General features: G+C 42.2%; 1 protein-coding gene and 1 long non-coding RNA gene across 4 annotated transcripts; both read right to left on the bottom strand.

The window, feature by feature from the left end:
• Nucleotides 1-391: 391 nt before the first annotated feature.
• Nucleotides 392-27,375, bottom strand: LOC135378771 (uncharacterized). Of its 3 annotated transcripts, none has more exons than XR_010418572.1 (4): nucleotides 27,147-27,375; nucleotides 16,637-16,711; nucleotides 2,386-4,037; nucleotides 392-2,304 (listed from the first exon to the last, which is right to left on the bottom strand). It is a non-coding gene; the product is annotated as an uncharacterized LOC135378771 (long non-coding RNA). The 3 variants fall into 3 exon arrangements; XR_010418571.1 differs by having other exon boundaries at nucleotides 392-2,289; XR_010418570.1 differs by having other exon boundaries at nucleotides 392-4,037.
• LOC135378770 (histone H2A-like) lies at nucleotides 19,134-19,511 on the bottom strand. The gene has a single exon (XM_064611860.1). It carries the CDS (start codon nucleotides 19,509-19,511, stop codon nucleotides 19,134-19,136), a length of 378 nt encoding a protein of 125 aa, XP_064467930.1.
• Nucleotides 27,376-27,720: the final 345 nt, after the last annotated feature.

The following is a 27,720-nucleotide window of genomic DNA, read 5'->3' as shown; positions in this document are numbered from 1 at the left end:
TATTTAATGTCTTCGGAATTCATCAATGAAGACAACAAACGAAAACTTCAGAGTTTGAAATAGAACTGTAATTTATCGAAATAAACAAGTGTATAAGTGAAACAATCATTTTAATCTTTGTCATCATTATAATGAATTCTTCGCATCACAATGAAAAACACTTTACATTTAGCATGGCTAGACTGAGAACAATGATCGCTAAGGAAACAAATATTCCACAATTTGTGTAAGAATTCTCATATGGAATGAGACCTGACCACCAAATAGGTTTTACTCGACTACACTCTGTACAAGTTCAACACCCGAAGGATAGAATTGCCGGAGAAGGATCGGTCATTGAAATTTAGAGACATGATACATCAGTCTATGATTACAAAAAGGATCACTAATCTCATGTGAAAACTTATCATATTTTATTAATTAAATTCCACAGTGCATGTATATTTCTCAATCAGTTGCACTATCCCAGACTTAGTAAAAGAAGAAAAGGCCTCTTTGACAAGCAACCCGATTGGAGTGCGGAAGAAATAAATAAATATTTTTGTCAACACAGTTGTCCATTGTTTGAGTAGGAAAAAGGAGCCGTCTAAGGCTTGCAGTGGGGGCCAAGATATTGCAAAACGGGAAATAAGGCAAGATAACTGATTGCGGCGAGTCGTTCTCGACAACTTTTACAATCGCATTGGGGTTCACTGCCTAGGAGATAATACGAAGCCTTCGTGAAAAGCGAATCTATTATCAGATGCCACAATGCAAACGAAAGATTTTACGAGCACGACGTACAGGCCAAGTCTGCGTTTCTAATCACGTAGTCTTCGTAACACACGGCACACAAACGTATATGAAATAATTTTCAAGTGGCAATCAGATTTTGGGAGAAGCGGATCACACAACAGCCATCAGAAGTGTTTAACCAATGTACAATGAAGATGAGCGTTATGCATAAACACAATGGAAGATATGTTATATTAATTATAATAACCAGATCAGCGCAGGTCACACATAAACGTAGATCCAATTCACAAAATATACTCGAGATTTCCCGTAACCATACAGAAAACCTATCACATTATTTTAGTGTCATGACATCTGGGCACTACAAATTGAAAGGCCATACTTTAATTTTATAAGTCTTTAGCTCATAACGTTGTAGCACGCAAATTCCACACTAAAGATAATTTTCTTCTTTAAATTTTCAAAATCAAAACTGCACGCTATTTCTTGCGTTTTTCTAAAGATATAGATTAAAAAGTTGTGCATATACTCACACATACCATACAAGATATTTGATTGTGGATTAATTGCTGAAATTTATTGATCCACATTAATGAGAAGTGTTGACTACCACACAGCGGTAAGAGTTTAATCACAATTTGAACAAGTGTTGCGATTTATGATCAGTGTTGTAGAATGTGTAATCTCACAATACGCAAGCTTTAGGTCGCTCACTTTGACCAGCACTCTTTCATGATGTCAGGGAATTTAATCGAATGGATTGATATTTTCTGTATACACTATAACATAATGCGAATTCTTTATGTCGCGGATATTAAAAGTTGCGAATATTTCTCGAACGAAAATTTACTTAAGACTCGAAGAAAGGGTCACCCGGGTCGACGGTTCGGAGTTCTGTTTAGAGCTCTTCGAGGAGTCCAGTGGACTGCATGAAAGCAAAAAGGGAGCGAAGAGCCCGGCACTGATGCGCAGGGGAGCTCCATGGGCCAAGTACTTTGGACAAGCTGAATGGTCTATGGTCGAGGAGGAGTGTAAGTTGGCGTCGAAGTACCCGGCGTTCGCACGTGTACCGCTCACAGTCCTCGATGATATGGGGGATCGTAGCTGGGGTGCGGCAAGCTAGGCACAGCGCCGTGTTACTGTAACCCAGCTTAGCACGGAACACAGGGGTGAAGGCGACGTTGAGTCGTAGACGCCGCAGGAGTGTCGTAAAGCTGCGAGGGAAGCCACCTGGCATCCTAAATGATAATGACGGGTCCACTGCATGGAGGAGCGACCATTAAGTGATGTCATGCAGTCATTGCTGGCGGGCCAAGGGTGACACCAACGCAGACAAGTAGGAGCGCCTATCCCCGTTGGAGAGGATAATGGGCAGGGCTGTGGAGATACGGTGCGCCTCAGCAGCCGCCAAATCTGCCTCTTCGTTGCCCTGAATGCCGGTGTGGCCGGGGACCCACTGTAGGGTCACCCGGTGCCCCTGCTCGCCGAGAAACTTGAGCGCCGTCAGGATACTAACAACCACCGGGGCCAACGAGCCGCGGATGCCCATGGTTCCTACACATTGCAGGGCTGATTTTGAGTCAGTGTATATCACCCAGGAACCCAGGAGGGTATTTTGAGACAGACTTTAGAGATAACAAGATGACATACAGCTCCGCAGAGGTCGACGAAGTGCGATGTGACAGGCGGAACCCACATGATAGTGACTCCTCCGGTATGACAAAGGCAGCGGAGGAGAAATCCGACGTAGACGAACCATCTGTGAACACAGCCCTGCGGATCAGAGAATACTAGTAGACGGCAAAACCACTTTTTTTTATGTGTAGGGATCTGGAAAGCTACTGTAAGTTTATCGAACTTGATGACTGAAATCGTTTCCTAGACAGTTACTCTAGGGAGTTACTAACAATAATAATTGGGTGTTTACGTCGCGAGACAACTGAGATCATGAGCGACGCCACAGCGGTCGGTCTGTGGATTGCTTTTGCCCACCTGAGGGTTCTTTAACGTGCGATGAAAGCTCACCACACGGCACCCCGTATTTAACGTCCCTCGCGGAAGACGGCGTGTCTAAGCAACTTGTACCCTACCACCAAGTTGCTGGCGTCCTCGGCCGGGTTCGAACCCGCGACCTCGGGATCAAAAGTCGAACACGCTACCGACTGAACCACCGAGGCCACACCTAGGGAGTTACAAATTTTGGCCCAGGTATTCTACAAAATGTGTCCTTGACAAGGGTAAAGCAAGGAGAACACGCCAGTACTTCTGTTTTGAAGATACTTTACGCCGTTTCTGAGCGGTGTGGGAACAAACTTTCTCTATTGTCTTGCACAGAAGTGATTCGGCCTTCAGAATACGGCTATTTCTTTTGTTGTTCACGTCGTTGGTGATAGGGTGTCGTGCCGCTATCTACCTTCGTTCTCTTCTAGGTTGTGCCGCTTAAATGGAGCTGTAGGTACTGCTAATAAATAGATAGAATAAATGTATAGGTGACACCTTTATCCCGGCACAGTACGCAGCGGAACAAAAACGAAAAAAAGAGAGAAAAGAAAAACCGCGCGAAGACCTGTGACGGTAGAGTTCGTGTTGCGCGATAGAGAGATTATGCTGCTCGACGCGGCTACGCCCTTGCGGATTAAATGCCGCGGTCTGTTGATTGATTCTTGATGGATTCGAGATGGATTCGTGATTCGCCTTGATTTCTTTGTTCTTCTACCGTTGTGTTGAATCACAACTCGGCTGCCAGTGGGGATGCTCAGGAGGACGTTTATTGTGCCGCGTACTTGCAGTCTAAGGAATATTGCAGCTGTCGTTGTAGGGTGTGTCTACGTCGCTACCACATGCAGTTTGAATGGAACTGTACAGTCCTTTCCCAGTGCATGTTTTAATAGACTTTTTGGCGCCCACAGTTCGCACCCTGAAAACGCAAAATATGTGTTAGTTTACATGTTTCATTCATGTCAACTGAGAACAAGCAGCGTTAAAAGTACCCGAGGCAGTAATGTCTGTACCTTCCTCTCCAGTCACACTGTTGCTACTATGAAAATTTACTTCGTGTTTTACGTCAGAGCATTAAACGCAGAACCAAAACCACTTTCTATTATACACAAGCACAACGCAACCATTGGCGGCCGCGCATCCTGACACTATCTAAAAAGGGGTCCCAAAGCAGAGATTCTGAAACTGGACGATGAAGGTATGCAATAATGTAGTAATGAAACAAGAGAAGGAGTGCAGGCTTGCTGGTATAGATCCACGAAGAAGACCGAGAGACACGGACACAGAGGATGACACACGCAAACCTGAAAGTATGGGTACAAAATGATCAACTTAAACTTATACCACTAAAAGCGCTAAAAGAACAGACACGGCGACACACACAAACAGCACGATCTGCCACCTGTGTATTTTCCTAACGCTTTTCGTGTAACGCAGTACCAACAACCTCAGTCGAACATTTTAAGTAACAAAAGCTACACTTTTACTGTACAACTCTCCACGTTCTGCCCTCCACTAAAAGTAGTTTCAAAAAACGTTGAACCGATTTCAACAGTGAAAGAAGTCATGTTTCACATGATTCCGGGGATGTTATGTTCGGCGATTGTCGTTATAACTCGAAGCGTCGAGAAAAGTAAGCGAAAGGCGCTTATTGAACTCAATGTCAGCCGGAACTGTCGCCGCCACCTTCTTGGCTATGTGGCTATCGTGTTTTGGCGTACCCTCCCAGATCACAACTGACCGGGGGCGGCAGTTCGAAAGCCAGCCCTTCACTGCTTTCGCTACCCTCCTCGGCACCACCAGGCTGCGCACAACGTCCTATCATCCTGCTTCTAATGGCATGGTGGAACGTTCACATCGCCACCTCAAACCGCGCTCATCGCCCACGAAGACAGAGATCACTGGGACTGCCATCTCCCTCTCGTGCTCTTGGGTATTCGTGCCGCCCTTAAGCCAGACCTCGGATGCAGTTGTGCCGACCTCGTCTACGGCTGTTCACTCCGCCACCCCGCAGAGTTCTTTTGCCCGTCGAAATCCGACATGTCACCTTCGGCCCTGCTTCAGTGCCTTCATCGCTCTTTCAGCCTACGGCAACCCACGTATTCCTGCGGACAGACTCGGTGCGGAAGTCCCTCTCTCCGCCCTACTCCGAACCGCGTCCTGTCCTCGCCAGGAACGACAAAACATACTGCATTTTGGTAAACGGGAAAGAGGATACCGTCTCAGTCGACCGGCTGAAACCGGCGTATCTCGAAAACCCCGGCATTGTCGCCTCCTTTGCGCCCGGTTCCTACCGACTCCGAAACCCATAATGAGTTGTCGATCAATGTATTCTAATACCAAATTGGGCCTTAGTTTTCAGCTCTTAGAAGGTTTCCTTTCGTAAGGGCATGCCCCCAGTCCGAACCCGTCGATTCTCTTTCGAACAGCATTGATCCAACTTTGAACTTCGGATTTATCCTTGTGCCAAGTGTCGCCTGATAGCTGGTCATCCCTCTGTAGGTTATATAATATCGTGTATTGTTAAGGAAACAGTATGAGCTTCCCCACGTTAGTAGAAAAGGGGCTATAGAACAGAGCCGGGGGCGAATCCAGGACCCCCCCTACCCTGAGCCCTGCGCGTATTTTTCCCTGCGCGGCGCGTGTGGGGAGGGTTGTCCGCGCGCTTATCGGCGGGGGAGGGCTGCGCGTGCGCTCATCGTAGCGTATTTGTCAGCCTGGGCAGACTTATTTGGCCGACTTCACATATTTTCCCGATACAGCAGGTGAGCAGTTTACATGCAGAGACATGCAAAGAAGGGTCATACACAAAAAAGGACAAGTGAAAATATATTTATTAATGTCATTCAAGTTGAGATACATTTATTAAAGCCAATAGTGCTGGGAATTGTGATGTCAATCAGGTGAAGGAGAAAAACCCAGCCGAAAAAACCTTCACCACCTGTAACAGGGCGGTGCTCGAGTGGAGGGTTGCTGTGGTGGGCGGAGCGTGACCGGGGGGCTGCGTGCATGCTTACCATTCACACTGGGCTGACTTCTTTCACCATTTTCCTACTTGGGCCGATTTCCTTCCCGTGACAGGTGGGCGGAGCGTGACCGGAGGGCTGCGTGCATGCTTACCATTCACCCTGGGCTGACTTCTTTCACAATTTTCCTACTTGGGCGTCGCGTGGCCGAAGGGCTGCGTGTGCGTTTACCATTCAACCTGGGTCGCCGACTTTCGTCATTTTTCAGCTGGGGCCGCCGACTTTCGCCATTTTTCAGCCTGAGTCGACTTTATTCGTAATTTTTCTAGCTACAACAGCTGTGCAGTTTACATGCAAAGGATAGCCATACACAAATGTACAAGTGAAAATATATTTATTAAAGTCATTAGGAATTATGTTATGACTCTGCGTGAATGGGAAAAACTTAGCCAAAAATCTGAAATAGAAGGAACACAATACACGTAACAAAGAATATTACAGGTATGATACATTAGCATTGAATAGGTATCACAAATCAAACACAATATTTTTATTAGTGGAAGTTTTCAATGAATCAGAATTGATAGCGCATTTAAAATATTCTTAATCAATACTATTACAATCAAAATTACAAATTGTATTATAAAATGTCTAATATTCCTATACGTGAGAACCATCAGTGCAATAGCGGGAAGTTCTGATAGTTGTATGTAATTAACTGTGAACAGCAGAGACACTGGAAGACTATGGGACACGAACACAAGATGAAATAAAATCTATACTAATGCAAAGAAGATATTCCACTTCACCACATAGCACGCTTCTAGCCAACAATCAGAACAAAGAACGACACGAACACAAGAGGAAAATCAGAAGAAAAAATCAAACTCATCAGAAAATAGATATGTTAAAAATGAACTTCACCACATAGCACACTCCTAGCCAACAAACAGAACGACACGAACACAAGAGGAAATAAAATCTATACCACTACAAAGAAGATATTCCACTTCACCACATAGCACACTCCTAGCCAACAAAGAACGACACGAACACAAAAGAAAATAAAATCTATACCACTACAAAGAAGATATTCCACTTCACCACATAGCACACTCCTAGCCAACAAAGAACGACACGAACACAAGAGGAAAATCAGAAGAAAAAATCAAACTCATCAGAAAATAGACATGTTAAAAATGAACTTCACCACATAGCACGCTCCTAACCAACAACCAGATCTGATGATATCTGCCCCGATTTGTTGAAGACGGGTGCCGATAGATGTATGGAAGACCGCTGAACACGAACGACAAGAGGAAATAAAATCTATACCACTACAAAGAAGATATTCTTAATCAGTACGATTACAATCAAATTAAAAATTGTATTATAAAAGTCTGAGACATGAGAACCATCTTTGCAATAGCGTGAATATTTGTCATAACGTTTCGAGCGCAATAGGGAATCTCAATTTCATATTCCAACATTACTCAACTTTTAATTTCCTATTAAGTGAACAGCATAGACGTAAGGAAATAACGAGAAACAACACAATCATCAGCTACAATTAATAGAGAGCCAAACCTGCGCACCGTCCAACACATAGAGAAATAATAGCTAATCAATCTATCAATGGCGAAATAGCACAGACTTAACGCTGAAGAACAGAGGAATACGTGGCGACACGTAAACATCAACAGAGGAAAATAATCTATCATTGAACCATCATAAAATCGATCAATATACAATTTTCATTCTAACAAACACTACGAACCTTGATGGAGGTATCCAAGACATAGGAAATATGCATGGTTTTCACTCTTTCCTCAAAGCCAGGAGACTTTATGTCTATATCTATGTGACCATAGCACAGTGCATGCTTTATCACTCAAAGGGTTAGGGGCTATATTACTTTGTCCAGCAAACGGGGCGCTCTAGAGGTCAGATAAGAGAGTTCAAAGGCGATATAGTTTATTGTGCAGCGCAAATAGATGTGGATATCACTCGCTCGGGTCACTATCTTTTCGCATCCTTTCCCTGAAATGGAAATTTTTCGTCAAAGTGGTTGTCAAGTCGGTTAAGTTTGTAGAGATGCGATATTGTTATTGAAAATGTAGAGAAAGTCCAAATTATTAATTGGTAGCAACGATACTCAATCAAAAACGAGAAACAAATTTAATTACGTCAATTTTTGTAATATTTTGCAACAAAAATTTCTAATGGACCACACAGAAATATCAAATGTGAAATGCAACTCAGAGTTATGAGGCATTCCAATCTTAGAGGTACATACATATGTCATGCGAGTGAACAATTGAAGCAAATGCAAGACAATAATTATTTCAGGCAGTAAGTTCACAACTCATAGAGTATCAGACGAGTGAATACTTGAAACAAAATCAAAACAATCATCCTCATGACAGGTGGAGATTATAGCATTCTAAACCAGATAATAAAATTTTAATCAATAAAATAAACATAGATATGCTTTTAATTAAGTGTAGATGTGCACTTAAAAACAGAAGAGACAATTGCTCTACTTTGAAAAGATGGGCAGATTTTGTACTCGATACCATAAGTCATGGGAAGATGTGATAAAAAACTGCTTCGAAAAGGAGGAGCCGCGAAACGATTTCATTATCGCTGCATTTCAATACGTCCTAGACATGGTCGTATTCGGAGATATGGTACAAACTACAGAACTGAAGGTGCAAGAATTTATATGCCGAATCTACAATACTTATAAAAATATCTGCACATCAACGTCTGAAGGGCCATTGGGATTGATGGCGGAGTTTTTGAGGTTTGCCAACGAAGAATTGAAATACACTAGACCAGATGTAATTGTAATCATTGCAATGGGCATTGTGTACATCAAGAAAGCAGTCGGATCAAATTATCATATACAAGCGGTCTATATCGCACGATTCATTACGGATTTGTTGAAATTACACATATCTGAGATGGAAAGTACATAAAATCTTATCACGTGATATATTCCACTACCACGGCAACGCAATTATTTTCTTCTTCCAGTCTCTGCAACGATGTCGAATCAAGAGAAGTTCAATATTGTCGTGCAAGGTCTGATGTATTATCACCTGTTGAAACTCAACAAACATGTCAATTGCGGTGGACCACCGGACGATTTTCATCTAATACTGTCTTGTACGCCATTCAAGAACCTTCATACAAAGAAAGGAAGCATCAATAAGAGACTCTGCAAATTCATCGCGACAAAGTGTAAGCTGTTGAAGCAATACAAACACGGCGACAACATAGCGTCTGCATTAATCAACGCTGGATTCAAGCGCCCAATAATCAGAATAAACTATTTAATGTCTTCGGAATTCATCCATGAAGACAACAAACGAAAACTTCAGAGTTTGAAATAGAATTGTAATTTAGCGAAATAAACAAGTGTATAAATGAAACAATAATTGTAATCTTTGTCATCATTAAAATGAATTCTTCGCATCACAATGAAAAACACTTTACATTTAGCATGGCTAGACTGAGAACAATGATCGCTAAGGAAACGAAATAGTCCACAATTTGTGTAAGAATTCTCGTATGGAATGAGACCTGACCACCAAATAGGTTTTACTCGACTACACTCTGTACAAGTTCAACACCCGAAGGATAGAATTGCCGGAGAAGGATCGGTCATTGAAATTTAGAGACATAATACATCAGTCTATGATTACAAAAAGGATCACTAATCTCATGTGAAAACTTATCATATTTTATTAATTAAATTCCACAGTGCATGTATATTTCTCAATCAGTTGCACTAGCCCAGACATAGTAAAAGAAGAAGAAAAGGCGTCTTTGACAAGCAACCGATTGGAGCGCGGAACAAATAAATAAATATTTTTGTCAACACAGTTGTCCATTTGTATGAGTAGGAAAAAGGAGCCGTCCAAGGCTTGCAGTGGGGGCCAAGATATGGCAAAACGGGAAGTAAGGCAAGATAACTGATTGCAGCGCGCCGTTCGCGACAACTTTTACAATCGCATTGGGGTTCACTGCCTGGGAGATAATACGAAGCCCTCGCGAAAAGTGAATCTATTATCAGATGCCACAATGCAAACGAAAGATTTTACGAGCACGACGTGCAGGCCAAGTCTACATTTCTAATCATGTAGTCTTCGTAACACACGGCACACAAACGTATATGAAATAATTTCCAAGAGGCAATCAGATTTTGGGAGAAGCGGATCACACAACTGCCATCAGAAGTGCTTAACCAATATACAATGAAGATGAGCGTTATGCATAAACACAATGGAAGATATGTTATATTAATTATAATAACCAGATCAGCGCAGGTCACACATAAACGTAGATCCAATTCACAAAATATACTAGAGATTTCCCGTAACCATACAGAAAAAACTACCACATTATTTTAGTGTCATAGCATCTAGGCACTACAAATGGAAAGGCCATACTGTAATTTTATAAGTCTTTAGCTCATAACGTTGTAGCACGCAAATTCCACACTAAAGATAATTTTCTTCTTTAGATTTTCAAAATCAAAACTGCACGCTATTTCTTGCATTTTTCTAAAGATATAGATTAAAAAGTTGTGCATATACTCACACATACTTTACAAGATATTTGTTTGTGGATTAATTGCTAAAATTTATCGGTTCACATTCAGGAGAAGTGGTGACTACCACACATCAGTAAGAGTTTAATCACAATTTGAACAAGTGTTGCGATTTATGATCAGTGTTGTAGAACGTGTAATTTCACAATACACAAGCTTTAGGTCGCTCACTTTGACGAGCACTCTTTCACGATGTCAGAGAAGTTATCCGAATGGACTGATATTTTCTGTATACACTATAACATAATGCGAATTCTTTATGTCGTGGATATTAAAAGTTACGAATATTTTTCGAACGACAATTTACTTAAGACTCGAAGAAAGGGTCACCCGCGTCGTCGAAGACGTTTCCGGAAAAAGCAACACGCTCGCGTGCGGTACCGCGTTAACGCGTCGGGCGCAGAATCGCGTTCGGTTTCGGGTACGGCATTGGGGAAACGCGGCCCGGCGTGTTGCCGAAACGTCTTCGACGACGCGGGTGACCCTTTCTTCGAGTCTTAAGTAAATTTTCGTTCGAAAAATATTCGTAACTTTTAATATCCACGACATAAAGAATTCGCATTATGTTATAGTGTATACAGAAAATATCAGTCCATTCGGATAACTTCTCTGACATCGTGAAAGAGTGCTCGTCAAAGTGAGCGACCTAAAGCTTGTGTATTGTGAAATTACACGTTCTACAACACTGATCATAAATCGCAACACTTGTTCAAATTGTGATTAAACTCTTACTGATGTGTGGTAGTCACCACTTCTCCTGAATGTGAACCGATAAATTTTAGCAATTAATCCACAAACAAATATCTTGTAAAGTATGTGTGAGTATATGCACAACTTTTTAATCTATATCTTTAGAAAAATGCAAGAAATAGCGTGCAGTTTTGATTTTGAAAGTTTAAAGAAGAAAATGATCTTTAGTGAGGAATTTGCGTTTTACAATGTTATGAGCTAAAGAAAATTTCATTAAATTACAGTATGGCCTTTCCATTTGTAGTGCCTAGATGCTATGACACTAAAATAATGTGATAGTTTTTTCTGTATGGTTACGGGAAATCTCTAGTATATTTTGTGAATTGGATCTACGTTTATGTGTGACCTGCGCTGATCTGGTTATTATAATTAATATAACATATCTTCCATTGTGTTTATGCATAACGCTCATCTTCATTGTATATTGGTTAAGCACTTCTGATGGCAGTTGTGTGATCCGCTTCTCCCAAAATCTGATTGCCACTTGGAAATTATTTCATATACGTTTGTGTGCCGTGTGTTACGAAGACTACATGATTAGAAATGTAGACTTGGCCTGCACGTCGTGCTCGTAAAATCTTTCGTTTGCATTGTGGCATCTGATAATAGATTCGCTTTTCGCGAAGGCTTCGTATTATCTCCCTGGCAGTGAACCCCAATGCGATTGTAAAAGTTGTCGCGAACGGCCAGCCGCAATCAGTTATCTTGCCTTACTTCCCGTTTTGCCATATCTTGGCCCCCACTGCAAGCCTTGGACGGCTCCTTTTTCCTACTCAAACAATGGACAACTGTGTTGACAAAAATATTTATTTATTTGTTCCGCGCTCCAATCGGTTGCTTGTCAAAGACGCCTTTTCTTCTTCTTTTACTATGTCTGGGCTAGTGCAACTGATTGAGAAATATACATGCACTGTGGAATTTAATTCGTGAAATATGATAAGTTTTCACATGAGATTAGTGATCCTTTTTTGTAATCATAGACCGATGTATCATATCTCTAAATTTCAATGACCGATCCTTCTCCGGCAATTCTGTCCTTCGGGTGATGAATTTGTACAGAGTGTAGTCGAGTAAAACCTATTTGGTGGTCAGGTCTCATTCCATACGAGAATTCTTACACAAATTGTGGAATATTTCGTTTCCTTAGCGATCATTGTTCTCAGTCTAGCCATGCTAAATGTAAAGTGTTTTTCATTGTGATGCGAAGAATTCATTTTAATGATGACAAAGATTACAATTATTGTTTCACTTATACACTTGTTTATTTCGATAAATTACAATTCTATTTCAAACTCTGAAGTTTTCGTTTGTTGTCTTCATTGATGAATTCCGAAGACATTAAATAGTTTATTCTGATTATTGGGCGCTTGAATCCAGCGTTGATTAATGCAGGCGCTATGTTGTCGCCGTGTTTGTATTGCTTCAACAGCTTGCACTTTGTCGCGATGAATTTGCAGAGTCTCTTATTGATGCTTCCTTTCTTTGTATGAAGGTTCTTGAATGGCGTACAAGATAGTATTAGACGAAAATCGTCCGGTGGTCCACCGCAATTGATATGTTTGTTGAGTTTCAACAGGTGATAATACATCAGACCTTGCACGACAATATTGAACTTCTCTTGATTCGACATCGTTGCAGAGACTGGTAGAAGAAAATAATTGCGTTGCCATGGTAGTGGAATATATCACGTGATAAGATTTTATGTACTTTTCATCTCAGATATGTGTAATTTCAACAAATCCGTAATGAATCGTGCGATATAGACCGCTTGTATATGATAATTTGATCCGACTGCTTTCTTGGTGTACGCAATGCCCATTGCAATGATTACAATTACATCTGGTCTAGTGTATTTCAATTCTTCGTTGGCAAACCTCAAAAACTCCGCCATCAATCCCAATGGCCCTTCAGACGTTGATGTGCAGATATTTTTATAAGTATTGTAGATTCGGCATATAAATTCTTGCACCTTCAGTTCTGTAGTTTGTACCATATCTCCGAATACGACCATGTCTAGGACGTATTGAAATGCAGCGGTAATGAAATCGTTTCGCGGCTCCTCCTTTTCGAAGCAGTTTTTTATCACATCTTCCCATGACTTATGGTATCGAGTACAAAATCTGTCCATCTTTTCAAAGTAGAGCAATTGTCTCTTCTGTTTTCAAGTGCACGTCTACACTTAATTAAAAGCATATCTATGTTTATTTTATTCATTAAAATTTTATTATCTGATTTAGAATGCTATAATCTCCACCTGTCGTGAGAATTATTGTTTTGATTTTGTTTCAAGTATTCACTCGACTGATATTCTATGAGTTGTGAACTTACCGCTCGAGATAATTATTGTCTTGTATTTGTTTCAATTGTTCACTCGATTGACATAAGTAAGTACCTCTAAGATGGGAACGCCTCATAACTCTGAGTTGCATTTCACATTTGATATTTCTGTGTGGTTCATTAGAAATTTCTGTTGCAAAATATTACAAAAATTGACGTAATTAAATTTGTTTCTCGTTTTTGATTGAGTATCGTTGCTACCAATTAATAATTTGGACTTTCTCTACATTTTCAATAACAATATCACATCTCTACAAACTGAACCGACTTGACAACCACTTTGACGAAAGATTTCCATTTCAGGGAAAGGATGCGAAAAGATAGTGACCCCAGCGAGTGATATCCACATCTATTTGCGCTGCACACTAAACTATATCGACTTTGAACTCTCTTATCTGACCTCTAGAGCGCCCCGTTTGCTGGACAAAGTAATATAGCCCCTAACCCTTTGAGTGATAAAGCATGCACTGTGCTATGGTCACATAGATATAGACATAAAGTCTCCTGGCTTTGAGGAAAAGAGTGAAAACCGTGCACATTTCCTACGTCTTGGATACCTCCATCAAGGTTCGTAGTGTTTGTTAGAATGAAAATTGTATATTGATCGATTTTATGATGGTTCAATGATAGATTATTTTCCTCTGTTGATGTTTACGTGTCGCCGCGTATTCCTCTGTTCTTCAGCGTTAAGTCTGTGCTATTTCGCCATTGATAGATTGATTAGCTATTATTTCTCTATGTGTTGGACGGTACGCAGGTTTGGCTCTCTATTAATTGTAGCTGATGATTGTGTTGTTTCTCGTTATTTCCTTACGTCTATGCTGTTCACTTAATAGGAAATTAAAAGTTGAGTAATGTTGGAATATGAAATTGAGATTCCCTATTGCGCTCGAAACGTTATGACAAATATTCACGCTATTGCAAAGATGGTTCTCATGTCTCAGACTTTTATAATACAATTTTTAATTTGATTGTAATCGTACTGATTAAGAATATCTTCTTTGTAGTGGTATAGATTTTATTTCCTCTTGTCGTTCGTGTTCAGCGGTCTTCCATACATCTATCGGCACCCGTCTTCAACAAATCGGGGCAGATATCATCAGATCTGGTTGTTGGTTAGGAGCGTGCTATGTGGTGAAGTTCATTTTTAACATGTCTATTTTCTGATGAGTTTGATTTTTTCTTCTGATTTTCCTCTTGTGTTCGTGTCGTTCTTTGTTGGCTAGTAGTGTGCTATGTGGTGAAGTGGAATATCTTCTTTGTAGTGGTATAGATTTTATTTTCTCTTGTGTTCGTGTCGTTCTTTGTTGGCTAGGAGTGTGCTATGTGGTGAAGTGGAATATCTTCTTTGTAGTGGTATAGATTTTATTTCCTCTTGTGTTCGGTGTCGTTCTGTTTGTTGGCTAGGGGTGTGCTATGTGGTGAAGTTCATTTTTAACATGTCTATTTTCTGATGAGTTTGATTTTTTCTTCTGATTTTCCTCTTGTGTTCGTGTCGTTCTTTGTTGGCTAGGAGTGTGCTATGTGGTGAAGTTCATTTTTAACATGTCTATTTTCTGATGAGTTTGAGTTTTTCTTATGATTTTCCTCTTGTGTTCGTGTCGTTCTTTGTTGGCTAGGAGTGTGCTATGTGGTGAAGTGGAATATCTTCTTTGTAGTGGTATAGATTTTATTTCGTCTTGTGTTCGTGTCGTTCTGTTTGTTGGCTAGGAGTGTGCTATGTGGTGAAGTTAATTTTTAACATATCTATTTTCTGATGAGTTTGATTTTTTCTTCTGATTTTCCTCTTGTGTTCGTGTCGTTCTTTGTTCTGATTGTTGGCTAGAAGCGTGCTATGTGGTGAAGTGGAATATCTTCTTTGTATTAGTATAGATTTTATTTCATCTTGTGTTCGTGTCCTATAGTCTTCCAGTGTCTCTGCTGTTCACAGTTAATTACATACAACTATCAGAACTTCCCGCTATTGCACTGATGGTTCTCACGTATAGGAATATTAGACATTTTATAATACAATTTGTAATTTTGATTGTAATAGTATTGATTAAGAATATTTTAAATGCGCTATCAATTCTGATTCATTGAAAACTTACTAAAAACCACTAATAAAAATATTGTGTTTGATTTGTGATACCTATTCAATGCTAATGTATCATACCTGTAATATTCTTTGTTACGTGTATTGTGTTCCTTCTATTTCAGATTTTTGGCTAAGTTTTTCCCATTCACGCAGAGTCATAACATAATTCCTAATGACTTTAATAAATATATTTTCACTTGTACATTTGTGTATGGCTATCGTTTGCATGTAAACTGCACAACTGTTGTAGCTGGAAAAATTACGAATAAAGTCGACTCAGGCTGAAAAATGGCGAAAGTCGGCGACCCAGGTTGAATGGTAAACGCACACGCAGCCCTTCGGCCACGCGACGCCCAAGTAGGAAAATTGTGAAAGAAGTCAGCCCAGGGTGAATGGTAAGCATGCACGCAGCCCTCCGGTCACGCTCCGCCCACCTGTCACGGGAAGGAAATCGGCCCAAGTAGGAAAATGGTGAAAGAAGTCAGCCCAGTGTGAATGGTAAGCATGCACGCAGCCCCCCGGTCACGCTCCGCCCACCACAGCAACCCTCCACTCGAGCACCGCCCTGTTACAGGTGGTGAAGCTTTTTCGGCTGGGTTTTTCTCCTTCACCTGATTGACATCACAATTCCCAGCACTATTGGCTTTAATAAATATATCTCAACTTGAATGACATTAATAAATATATTTTCACTTGTCCTTTTTTGTGTATGACCCTTCTTTGCATGTCTCTGCATGTAAACTGCTCACCTGCTGTATCGGGAAAATATGTGAAGTCGGCCAAAGAAGTCTGCCCAGGCTGACAAATACGCTACGATGAGCGCACGCGCAGCCCTCCCCCGCCGATAAGCGCGCGGACAACCCTCCCCACACGCGCCGCGCAGGGAAAAATACGCGTAGGGACGCGCCGCGCAGGGCTCAGGGTAGGGGGGTCCTGGATTCGCCCCCGGCTCTGTTCTATACGCCCCTTTACTACTCACGTTGCCCGTGCCTAGAATCAAACCTTAATATCAGCAATCAAAATTAGTCGCGGAAGGTTAACCCACACCTCGGCCTCAAAGCGGACTGCCGGCACTCAGTTTTTGGGAAAAAAAATCATGCCATGTGTCATATAGAAGCTTCATGAGGGAGATTGCTCACTAATATAAGTACTCACTCGGATTCCCTATTCCTTCGAAAACGTTGCAGCCAATATCATCTGCGAACACCAGCGTGAAATTCAGGCTTTCCGCTGTAAAGAAGACAATTCGCACGTGTGTGTATGTACACTGTTGGCCATCATCACTTTCCCATCCCTTCCACAAGCACGATGGGGCAGTGTACCGCCATAACGGCGGTGAATGGCCCATCACATCATTATCCCATATGTTTATTTATTTATTTATGATCATACCTTAAGGGCCCAATGGGCGCTACATGAGGGAGGGAACACTATGTATATACAAGTGAAAGATAAATGAAAGATAAATGTCGGCGAATTGAAACAGTGTGAAGTAACAGTAACAGAGCAACACATGCGCGATAATAATAATAAGATCAACAAAGGAAAAGGTAAAAAAGAAAAACAATGTTATAAACACAAGTAATTGGCGAGTGCGTTCTTGGACTGTTCATAGTTAGTAATAGTGACGATCGCATGGGGAAGCGAGTTCAATTCGACAATGGTGCATGGAAAGAACGATTGTAAGTATCGCTGTGATGAACATGGGAGACGATTAACTTTCAAAGTATGGTCAAGTACTGGCGAGATGTATGTGGCTGGGCATAAGAAATGGGATCGTATCTGTTCTAAAATGAATGTGTGTGTGTGCTGTTGCGCAAAACAACAATAGAAAGCAGTTCACGCAATAACACATCGTTTGGTTAGGGGGTAACGCTGAAAGAGCAAAAAAGAGGAGAAAAGCTAGGCACGATGTAGGCTTGCTATTCCCTAAACAAACACAAACAAGACTTTCTCGAGAATTGACCAGTTTGTTGGAAGCTTTTTCGGTACTGAATAGGAAGCAATTTTGGAGAATGATGACACATTTAAAACACAACCTAGCTCTGCAAAGCTCATTGCTTGACAGTATATATTAGCAAATCATATGTTTTGACAACAACTTCCAATTTCGAGGTACTAGGTCTTCACAGGGAAATTTATTACAAAAGAGCAGTTTGCCTCTATATCTTCCTATTAATGAGTATCGATGGATCTATACTTTCAATCCTCCTGAGATATCTGGTACAAAATTTTGTACCAGCAGGTTTAGGTGAGGTACGCGTGTGATACGCGTTTTCGATGGAAGTCCCCTCTGTGCAATAAAAAGTACACTCCAGTGGCTTCATCTACGCCACCCTTTTCAAACTTCCGCTAAGGAATGCCTATGCCTTGCACATGCCAGTTGAAATATGGCGACCATCCCGATGTCGTGTTTGTACCAGACACGTCAGAGTAAGTTGCTTTACTATTCATAGCTGTTGAATACATGGCCATTTTGTGCGTTGTTGCAGTACATTAAAGGATTGTTGAATAGCCAACATATCACACATTTAAAAAGAGTTTCTTATTAAGTGACATTTCGTAGACGTAAGGGATTAATCGAATTTCGAACACAATAGAAAACACACATCTAAACTGCACATGCTTTGTTCAGATACCCCAGGAAACAACTTTTAATTGAGTAGTTTCAGTCTATGAGCTTCCTGTATGTGACCAGCCTAGACGTAAGGAAATAATTATTTCTATGCTAGCATTATTCAATTCTGATGAATAGAACAAGAAGCAATCTCTCAAAACGAGCAATAGCCAGCACACCAGACAAGCAAACAACAGATGCATGTGGGGAAATAATCTATCAACTGAAGCACCACATCATTAATTAAAAGCGTTCCAAAAAACATACACTACAAGGCTTGTTTTATAAATCAATTGCAGGCATTCACTGTAGCACATAGAAGACATACACGATAGAAGGGAAAACCAAGTCGAGCTATTTCCCGCTTTTCCTTGTTTCATGGCATGGAGGGCATATAGATAGATATAGAACGCACGGAGAATCAACAATTATGCTAACATCAAGAAGGTTCAATGTCAGCGAAACAATTCTCACCCATTTCATTTCATTTTACTCCAGAAAAAAAATACAAATAAAACAACACGCTACAGGATACTGGGAAAAGTGCTACGTTACGTAGCTTGATCTGTCCCGGTCCGCGGCAGTGGAGAAGCGCGGCAGTGAAGAAAAACATAAACAGAAACACGAAAACAAAAATAAAACACAGCAAAAGAGAAAAAGAATAGGAAAGGACATAATATGTAGTTACACTTCATATCAGAAACAAAAATTTACAGACGCATACAAGCACAAGCGGAGTTGAATTTCATGCTGGCATCATTCATACGTATTGGTGGAGAGATTAGAATCCTCTGTCAGAGGCAAAGAAAAATAACGATAACTATATTTACGATAAATAAATAAACGGGGGAAAGTAACGTTGTCACCATTCGAGCGACAGGAAAAGGCGCAAACGCGTCGTCATGCATGCAAGAAACAGGACACAAAGCAAGATTCAGGGTTATTTCTACTCGCAGTGCGCTAGCCCGCCGTGACAAACATGTGGTGGTCCTGAAAATGACCGTTTTGTGTTCTTCCTCGCGGTGTCCGGTAGTTTTAGGCCTTCTTCTCCGTCTTCTTGGGCAGGAGGACGGCCTGGATGTTGGGCAACACGCCACCCTGCGCGATGGTGACGCCCCACAGCAGCTTGTTCAACTCCTCGTCGTTGCGGATGGCCAGCTGGAGGTGACGGGGGATGATCCTCGTCTTCTTGTTCTCGCGAGCGGCGTTGCCCGCCAACTCGAGCACTTCAGCAGCGAGGTATTCGAGCACGGCGGCCAGGTAAACGGGGGCGCCTGCTCCCACACGCTCGGCGTAGTTGCCCTTGCGCAGGAGACGATGAATACGACCGACGGGAAACTGGAGCCCTGCCCTGCTGGACCGGGTCTTGCTCTTTCCTTTGGCTTTGCCACCTTTTCCACGACCTGACCTCATATCAGGTAATAGGGCGACTAAGCCACTAGGAGCTCATAGTGCCCGTTCGCATCATTTGTGGGTCTCCCGGAGGAAAGGGCGTCCGGATTTTTTTTACTTTTCTTGTACTTTTGTTGTACTTTCTTGTTATGACAACCTTCCTTCAAGCAAGGGGAAATTAAAATCACATTTACACTTGTCATTGGTGACTTGTGGGCAGCTACGCCACGACGGGGGTCCCCAAATCATCCATTCATTCATTTTGGGAACAGCGTTACGGTAGCCGCGTGGTCCAAATTAAGAAGAAATAAAGAAAAAGCTAATGTATTTGCAGAGGATAAGCTCGCGCCAGTGATACTGACTCAATTGCTGCCTTGAGGGCATTACTGCCACATCAGAGGGCCAAATCCTAAAGAAAAGGTCATTTGCCGGTGTAGGGGTCTCCAGACCACGCCAGAGGCCCAACATACATACAAGGACCCTTGGCTGCCAATTGTTGCTATGCCGTTATTTACCATTTTATTTGCAGCTTTTCTGAGACGTCCTCTCGACTGCACCTTGAGTAACTCACTTACGGGCGCAGGACCACGCCAGTGGTTTCACATTCATCCCACTTAAACACATCGCTCATGTCCCCAAAGGAAAGAATTTGGTCATTATTCTTTTTTTTCTTCTCATTTTGTAGTATATGGATGATTATGCAATGGATGGGTGATAAGGTAGAGGTGAAATACAGTTATATGAAGGGACAAACACAGTATAACGAAGTATATAGCAAGAAGAACATAAAGAAAGTTAGAAACCCATCTGTAGTTTATCCTCAGCGTCAACTTTAAAGATAATCGGTGGGGAGGCCCACTTTCTAGTGAAATCATTTCCCGATAGCCTTTTCTTTTCTTTCCTCAGAAGCCATAAACCCAAGCAGCACAATGTACTGAAAGTCGAGTGCAATAGGGGTGGACGGTATGTGTATTATCAATGTTCTTTAGTTTCAGGAGTCTGTTCAAGGCCTTCCGCCTACCCGTCCACCCCTATTACACTCGACTTTCAGTACATTTTGCTGCTTGGGAAACTTCATTACTACAACGAGCGATAAAGGAACGGGAAGTTTGTGGTTTTTAACCGTGCGCGATATCGCACCTAATACCTCTGTCAGACGGGCACATATACGGCCCTTAAAGTTACGGCATTAAGGAATGGCCGTAAGTTACATACGGCCCTAAGCTCTGGGAAGCTGCCAGACGGTATCCGCGAAGGCATTTTGTCGATGATGTCCAAGTCGATAAACAAGTCTGTGAATGTTGAATGTAATGTAGCGAAATCACGCTTTTTCTTACTGAAAGTACACGAAAACAACGTTTTGTTGGTATTTTCAAAATACAACAGCAAACTATATTTGCTTTTAAGTGCTTTGGATATTTTTTTGAGTGGCGTCGGACTTTTTGGATGCACACGACACGGTGCGATGCCGTGTGCAGTGGTTCGAGGGTGTAAGTACAAACGTAGCACTTGTACAGGTGGGATAAAAAGTGAAGCATATTGCAAAAACGCCAGAAAAAGACGAAAAAAAAAAGATGACAACATTACGTCGGGTAAAAAGCATTTTATTTCGAATTGAATTAAATGTGCTAAATCCTGTTTATGGTATGCTTGGTGACGAGGCTTGGGCAGTTTCGATGGAACGCCGTGAACGGTCTTGCGGGAACGCCGTTGCCCTTCTACCTCAGTTTTGTCGCAAAGACCTTATTGCTGACCGTCTGGCAGGAAGTTAATGACAGTATGCATTTACGGCCGTGACCGTTAAGGCCGTATATGTGCCCGTCTGACAGAGGTATAAGTCTCCAGAGTTGATAACTGACTTCGCTGATAACAGCGATAAACTGTCGCCGACGTGGCTTTCCCTGTGGAGCGGGGTTGAAAAATCGAACAGAGGAGTAGTGTAGCTGGTCTAATTGAAAACGTTCTCTAATATTTTCCTGCATTGGGGTTAAAAAGAGACAGTCTGAAAAAAAAAATGTTGAAGGGATTCGTTGCCACCGCATAAATCATACGTGTTGCGGATGTGGCCTATATTTCTATGGTGTTTCAGTATGGGCAGTAGCCCATGCGCGAACCGCCACATAAAACTTTTCCTCGCAACATGTAAAAAGTTTGCATTGATACTTCGCCAGTCAGGTTCGACACCATTAATCGGTTTCCGTACTACGTATTCCCTGTTTGTTCGAAGCAGTTCAACAATGTCACTTCCTTTCATTGTTATGATCTCAACCTCTTTATTTTTGGATTTCAATAATCTGTAATCGTTTATTACACTCTGATAGAATTTTCTTACGTTTGTAGGGCAAGGTTTACTGTTGTCTACTTTACCGTCTATAAATCGTATGCCAAGGCCAATCGAATATCTAACCATTGTTGAAACTATATTGATGTCTGAAGATAATGCCCTGAGTGTCCAGATAACGTGGTTCGCTCTCGATACCAAAACCAAATCGATGATGTTATGTCCACCCCTGTACGGTGGTTCCTTCATCCAGTTACGTTGGATAGCTTCGACACCGCTACCCCAAAATAAACGGAAACACTATTGTACCAATTTTTCTTATCATTTTCTTATCGATATCCATTGTATGAGTTATGTACTGTACCTTTGAATATATGTGTGACTTCGCTATTTGAATCCTTGAAAACATGTTTGATTTTACGTTTTTTAGCGTCTCTACATTACTATTAATTTGTTTCAACCTCCGTGTCCAAGTAGCCTTAGAAGGACCAGCTCTATCAAAGAGGATGCCTAAGATTTTGATCTCAGATCTCACTGGTATGCCGTACAGGGTGCCAATATTGGAGTACGTATTTCCCAAGCACAGAATTTCACTTTTCCCAGTATTTACTTTCGCATGGCTAATGGTCTCATATTTTTTACAAGCTTCGAGGGCATATTTCATGTGTCCACCTTTTTGCACCATTACATTCACATCATCAACAAAAGCGAAGACTGGTACTGTTTTGCCTATTATTGGTAAAAAGAGAGGTGGTATACTATTTTTTAGAGTTTGTAAGAACGGTTCCAAGGTATGATGAAAAGGGCCGCTGTCAGGGGGCAACCCTGTCTCACGCCCCTCTCGACCCTAAATTCACTTGTTAGGTGACCGTTTACTATCACTCGTGATACACTGTGTCTATAAAGGAGCATGATCATATCAACTAGTTGTTCGTTTAACTTGATTTTCCTCAGACAGTGCTCTAGGTAGGCATGGTTAACGCGATCAAAGGCTTTTTCAAAATCAATAGCCAATAACATGCCAGCCAACATGCACACGCCTCTCCAGCGACTTTCAGGGTGCGTCATCTCTCTCGGGTTCTCTTTTGTTCAACAGGTGCCGCTTGCGTCGAATTCCGTCGTAAGAATGTGTGTATGAGTGAGCAAAAAATGTAAGAGTGAAAGGAGGGTGAGTGAGAGTGAGTGGCTGGTTTGTCGTCCCTTTAGATGACGCACCCAGAAAGTCGCTGGAGAGGCGTGTTAGCTAGCTCAATTGGTAGAGCCCTGGACCGGTAATCCAGAAGATGTGGGTTCGATCCCTACAGCTGGCTAACCTTTTCAGTGACTTTCATCTTTCATCACCTAATATGTCATGAATTCGATTTGCTATCATCTTGCTTACCAGTTTATAGTCTAAGTTAAGTAGTGTTATTGGCCGCCAGGCTTTAATATTATAAATTTTATTTACATCTTTACAAATCAGCACGATCCTACCGTCGTAGAAGGAAACTGGCAGAGATATATCTTGGAAAGCTTCATTTATCATTTTCAGCAGTGGTGTAGCAAGGAGTGACCAAAAATGCTTATAGAAAGCCGGTCTCAGGCCGTCAGTCCCCGGAGCCTTCCTTCCATTCAGCTGTTTCAAGGCTGTTTGCAATTCATTCATCGAGAACTCACTGCCTATTGTACTTGGGCGGAATTAGGGAAGAGGAGGTCACACTCTGTGAAGGTCACATCCTCCCTCCTGTACAGTTCCGTATAGGATTCAGATACATATTTACTGATTTCTGTTTGGTTTTGCATTTCCTCGCTGGTGTATTCATCAATTAGACTTTTGATTTCATGTTTACAACCTCCCAAAGCGTTATTAAGCAAATGCTTCGACGCCCAGTTTTCTGCCTCTCATTCTTCAGTTTTAAATTTTAATTTTACTACCTCCCATTTTTTTGCAAGAAATTTATTATATATTTTCTTTAATCGCTCTCGTGCTTCTTCTAACCCAGGACCGAAATTATCTGGTTTCTTTAACAAAGCAAGGGCGGCTCCTACTTTTGATAGCTCGGCCCGATCTTCATTGGCGATCTTTTTACCCCATGTTATCAATAGTTCTTTAACTTCATTCCTCAACTCGTCCCACTGATTTGGTGTTAAGTCTTTATCTACTCTTTTCTGCAGAAGTTCTTTTATGTCCCGATATACGCGTTGATCACCCAATAGATAGGGATTCATTTTCCACAGCCCTTTCCCTCTAATGTGGATGTTTGCTTTCACTCGACATGTTAGCAGGCTGTGATCAGATATGGAGGTTTCTTTCACTGATGCGTCTTGTAGATCAGATAACATGTTATCTGTTATATGCACTCTATCTACTCTCGCTCTGGCTGTTGCGCCTTTCCATGTCATGCCCAGTTGATTGAGACAAACGTGTAACCAATCATCTTTTAAATTACACCGTTTTCTTAGTTCTATCCATGACTTTGCACCATACGTAAGCGGTCTATCGCGTGGGGGCATTCTATCTCTAATCTCATTTTCAACACAATTAAAGTCGCCTAATAGTACAATCTTCGTTGCGCCGTGTAGATAACAATCAACGCTGTTATAAAATTCCGTTTGGCCGCTACTTCTTACGGGAGCGTAAATGTTCACTATTTTAAGACCTCCTTTGAGATCAATGGTTAACACCCTGCTCTCAAAGTCCCTTTCCTTTTTGAACATCATGTCTTTGCATCTCCCAAACAGAATAAAGGCGACGCCTCCACTACGCCAATTGGCGAAGCTCCATAAACTCTTTACAGTAAAAATTCTATCAAAATTATTTATATATCTAATATTATTAATATGAGTTTCTTATATGGCCAAAATATCTAACTTTTCTGCACGGGCTGCTTCAATGATACTATTCTGTTTTATTCTGTTACGCATGCCGTTCACATTCCATGACCCTATAATTAGGGAAGTAGACATTAAGTATAAAAAGGTGTAACTAACCATAGTCATTCTTTTTCGGTAAGTTCTTTGTTTAGTGATCTTTGTTCGCTTGTGTGGGTGTTTTATCTAATGAGTAAAATGATGAGCAGCTTTGGAATTTAGATACACTACTATCTGAATCGTTAAGAAAGTCATGTGGATTTTCCACATGAAGTCGTTTTTCATCAGGATCCAGTTTTTCCATAGAGTCATTAAAATTATCAGAACTGTACGAGCTTGCGTTAGACAGTTCAAAGGTGGCATATCTATTGCTAAGTGGGATGGGGCCATCATCGGATGTTGCTGAGGTTGCACGTTTCTGTTGCTTTTTCCTTGATTTTTTTTCTCTTCCTTTTGTATTGCCACTTTCGACGTTACTGTGCATAACGGTGCTACTGCTCTTAAGTGAGCTATCCGATGGGGCGTCGTCAATTTCGTGAACCTGTTTTTTTCTTTTTTTGTCACTTCTTTCGTTGAACTAGCTGACGCCTACAGTCGGATCCATATTTTCATATTTGACAGTTTTCAATTAAAGAGTCACCTTCTCAGTTTGTTTAGCCACTCTGGGTTCCTTTAGGGTGTTCACACTACATGGTTCATGTGGAATTATAGCAGTATTCTTCTTGTTTACTCGCTATTTCGGTCTCCGAGATTTTTCATCTATCAGCTCGTTATAGGGGTAATGGTTCCTGTTACCCCGCTCTTGTTAATCTGATTACCTGCCTGAGATTTTTCCGAGTTTATTTCATCGTTTGTCAGTACACTGTAACTATTTTCTTTGGGGGCCGACGCAGCCCAGTCATCTATTTGTGTGGCACTATCTGTATCTTTCTCAATCTGTTTATCATTTTCAGCATCGCTCCGACTTTCCCTCTGTGGCACTTGTACCACGTCTTCACTTGCGGGTATCGCTGAGTTATCGATCAGAGCCTGGTTTTCACTAACGTGTATATCTGATACGTCCGGAACTACGTCTAACGCTGGTACCAGCCCACGCGAGTAACCAAGCGCGGCCGCAAACGTTTTTGTTCTGCACTCGGCGACTGGGTGATCTCCCATGCACCTTGGACAGGGGTCATTGCATTCTTGGTGGCCAAATCTGCCACACCTGTCGCACTTTGGAGTGATACAAGACGAATTTAAGTGACCTTCGCACCCGCATTTCCTGCACACTCGTGTTACGCCCTGGGGGGGGGGGGATATAGGTTTATTGCAAAACAAAACAAAAAACACGAAAGAGGGGAAAGGTTAGCCTGGCTCCAGCAGCCGACTTGCTATTCCCGCTTACAAAAAGGAAAAGGGAGAAAAGGAAAAATAAAGAGAAAGAAGAAAACAGAAAGACAAATCGGAAACAGCGAAAGAAGAGGCGCAGTCACAGGCTCAGCGCGAGCCCTGTGTCGGTAAGGAAGCGTACGAGTTCCCTTCCGACGCGCCACTGAATGGGGCGTTGCAGAGGGCCCAGTAGCGCTGCCAGCGTGACCTCCCTGAGCCCTAGGGCAGCTAGCCGCTCCATCAGAGTGGCACACCCTGGTACTCACACTGTACAATCCAGGAGCGATTTCGTCCATTAACTTTTAGAAAGTTGGGGATGGTTTTCCTGATTTCCATATTTACCTGCCAGACTCCACTACCCCAAGTGTTCCACTTCTTATATTTAGATTCTTCAATGTTTTCAATTTCACCAAACTGCTGCAAGGTGTCATAAAAATAGCTTATTTCTTCATCAACTGGATAGAAGAAGACCGGCACTCTTGTCTTGTTACTTCCCAAGTACCACAAACGATACTCCTGTTCTTTAATCTTGATAACTGGGTTCTGCGCTAGTTCATTAGCTATTTTTTCAGTCGTTGTCTTTATTTCATATCGCCTAAATCTATAGTGTGCTACTCGTTCAAAATCAGTGTTAGGCCTTTTTTCGACCAAGGCTTCTGCAAGGTCGTCAAAGGTCGTACAGGTTGGGACAAAACTTTACGGAACACGCGAGCGGCGTACTTTTTCTTCGGTGCGACACCCTAGCGGCTGCAGGAAGCGGGTGAGTTCACTGTTTCGGAGGGGTGGAAGGGTACGCTGCTAGCGACACACAGCGGTAGCTTCCACTTCCCAAACACAACCAGGCGATACCGGAACTACCGCTGTGTCTCTGGCATCGCACGCTTGCACCCCCCCCCCCCCGAAGCAGGGAACTCACCCGCTTCCGCCAGCCGCTAGGGTGTCGTACCGACGAAAAAATACGCCGCTCGCGTGTTCCGTAAACTTTTGTCCCAACCTGTATCTCTAGGCAGAGATACAGTGAACACTTTAGGTCGCACTGCTTTTATTTGGTTCATTATTTTGTTAGCCTAACAACAACTACGAACAACTTTCACCATCACCACCACCACCTAGGATTACTGTTCGAACAAAGGAAACGTGGCACGGGCACTTACCCACGCGAAGCGATGTGCGGTTACTTGGTAATTGTAGTTAATCCAAAGGCACAACACACACAAGGGTCTTTTCCCTTAGAATTGGTGAACACAAAGACGGCGAAAGCACAGGGAAAACAACGAGGCAGACAGACGATAAGGACACTGGCGGCTGTCGCTTAACGCGAACAGCCGCCGGAATCACCAAGGCTGCGCTTTATCTTATCCAGCAGCCGCCTCCACCGCGATGTTGACGCTACAGTGGGTAACGACAGACTGGCCGAAGCGACGAGGAGGAGGAGGGAGGAGTAGCGTAGAGAGAAAACGGGGAGGTCTGTTTCACCCGCTGGGAAAGGGGTGGGAGAGGAGGGAGGGACAGAGAAAGAGAGAGAAGAGAAGGAATCAGTCAGGGGTGGTCGGGGTGGCTAAGTCCAAGGTTGCTGGGGTTGTCTTGGAGGACTGGGTGAGTCAGGCAGGCTCTCGGGTTCGTGGCAGGTCCAGCTGGCTCGTCGCATCCGCGGCGAACGTGCTTAGACGGCCCGCTTCGATACAGCAGCAACAACAACAAACAAACAAACGCCCCTCTTCAGTGAGA

The sequence above is a fragment of the Ornithodoros turicata genome, chromosome 1, assembly GCF_037126465.1.
Source record: "Ornithodoros turicata isolate Travis chromosome 1, ASM3712646v1, whole genome shotgun sequence".
Lineage (NCBI taxonomy): Eukaryota > Metazoa > Arthropoda > Arachnida > Ixodida > Argasidae > Ornithodoros > Ornithodoros turicata.
Note: the sequence above shows the minus strand (reverse complement) of the source record. Positions and strands in the feature narration are given on the sequence as shown.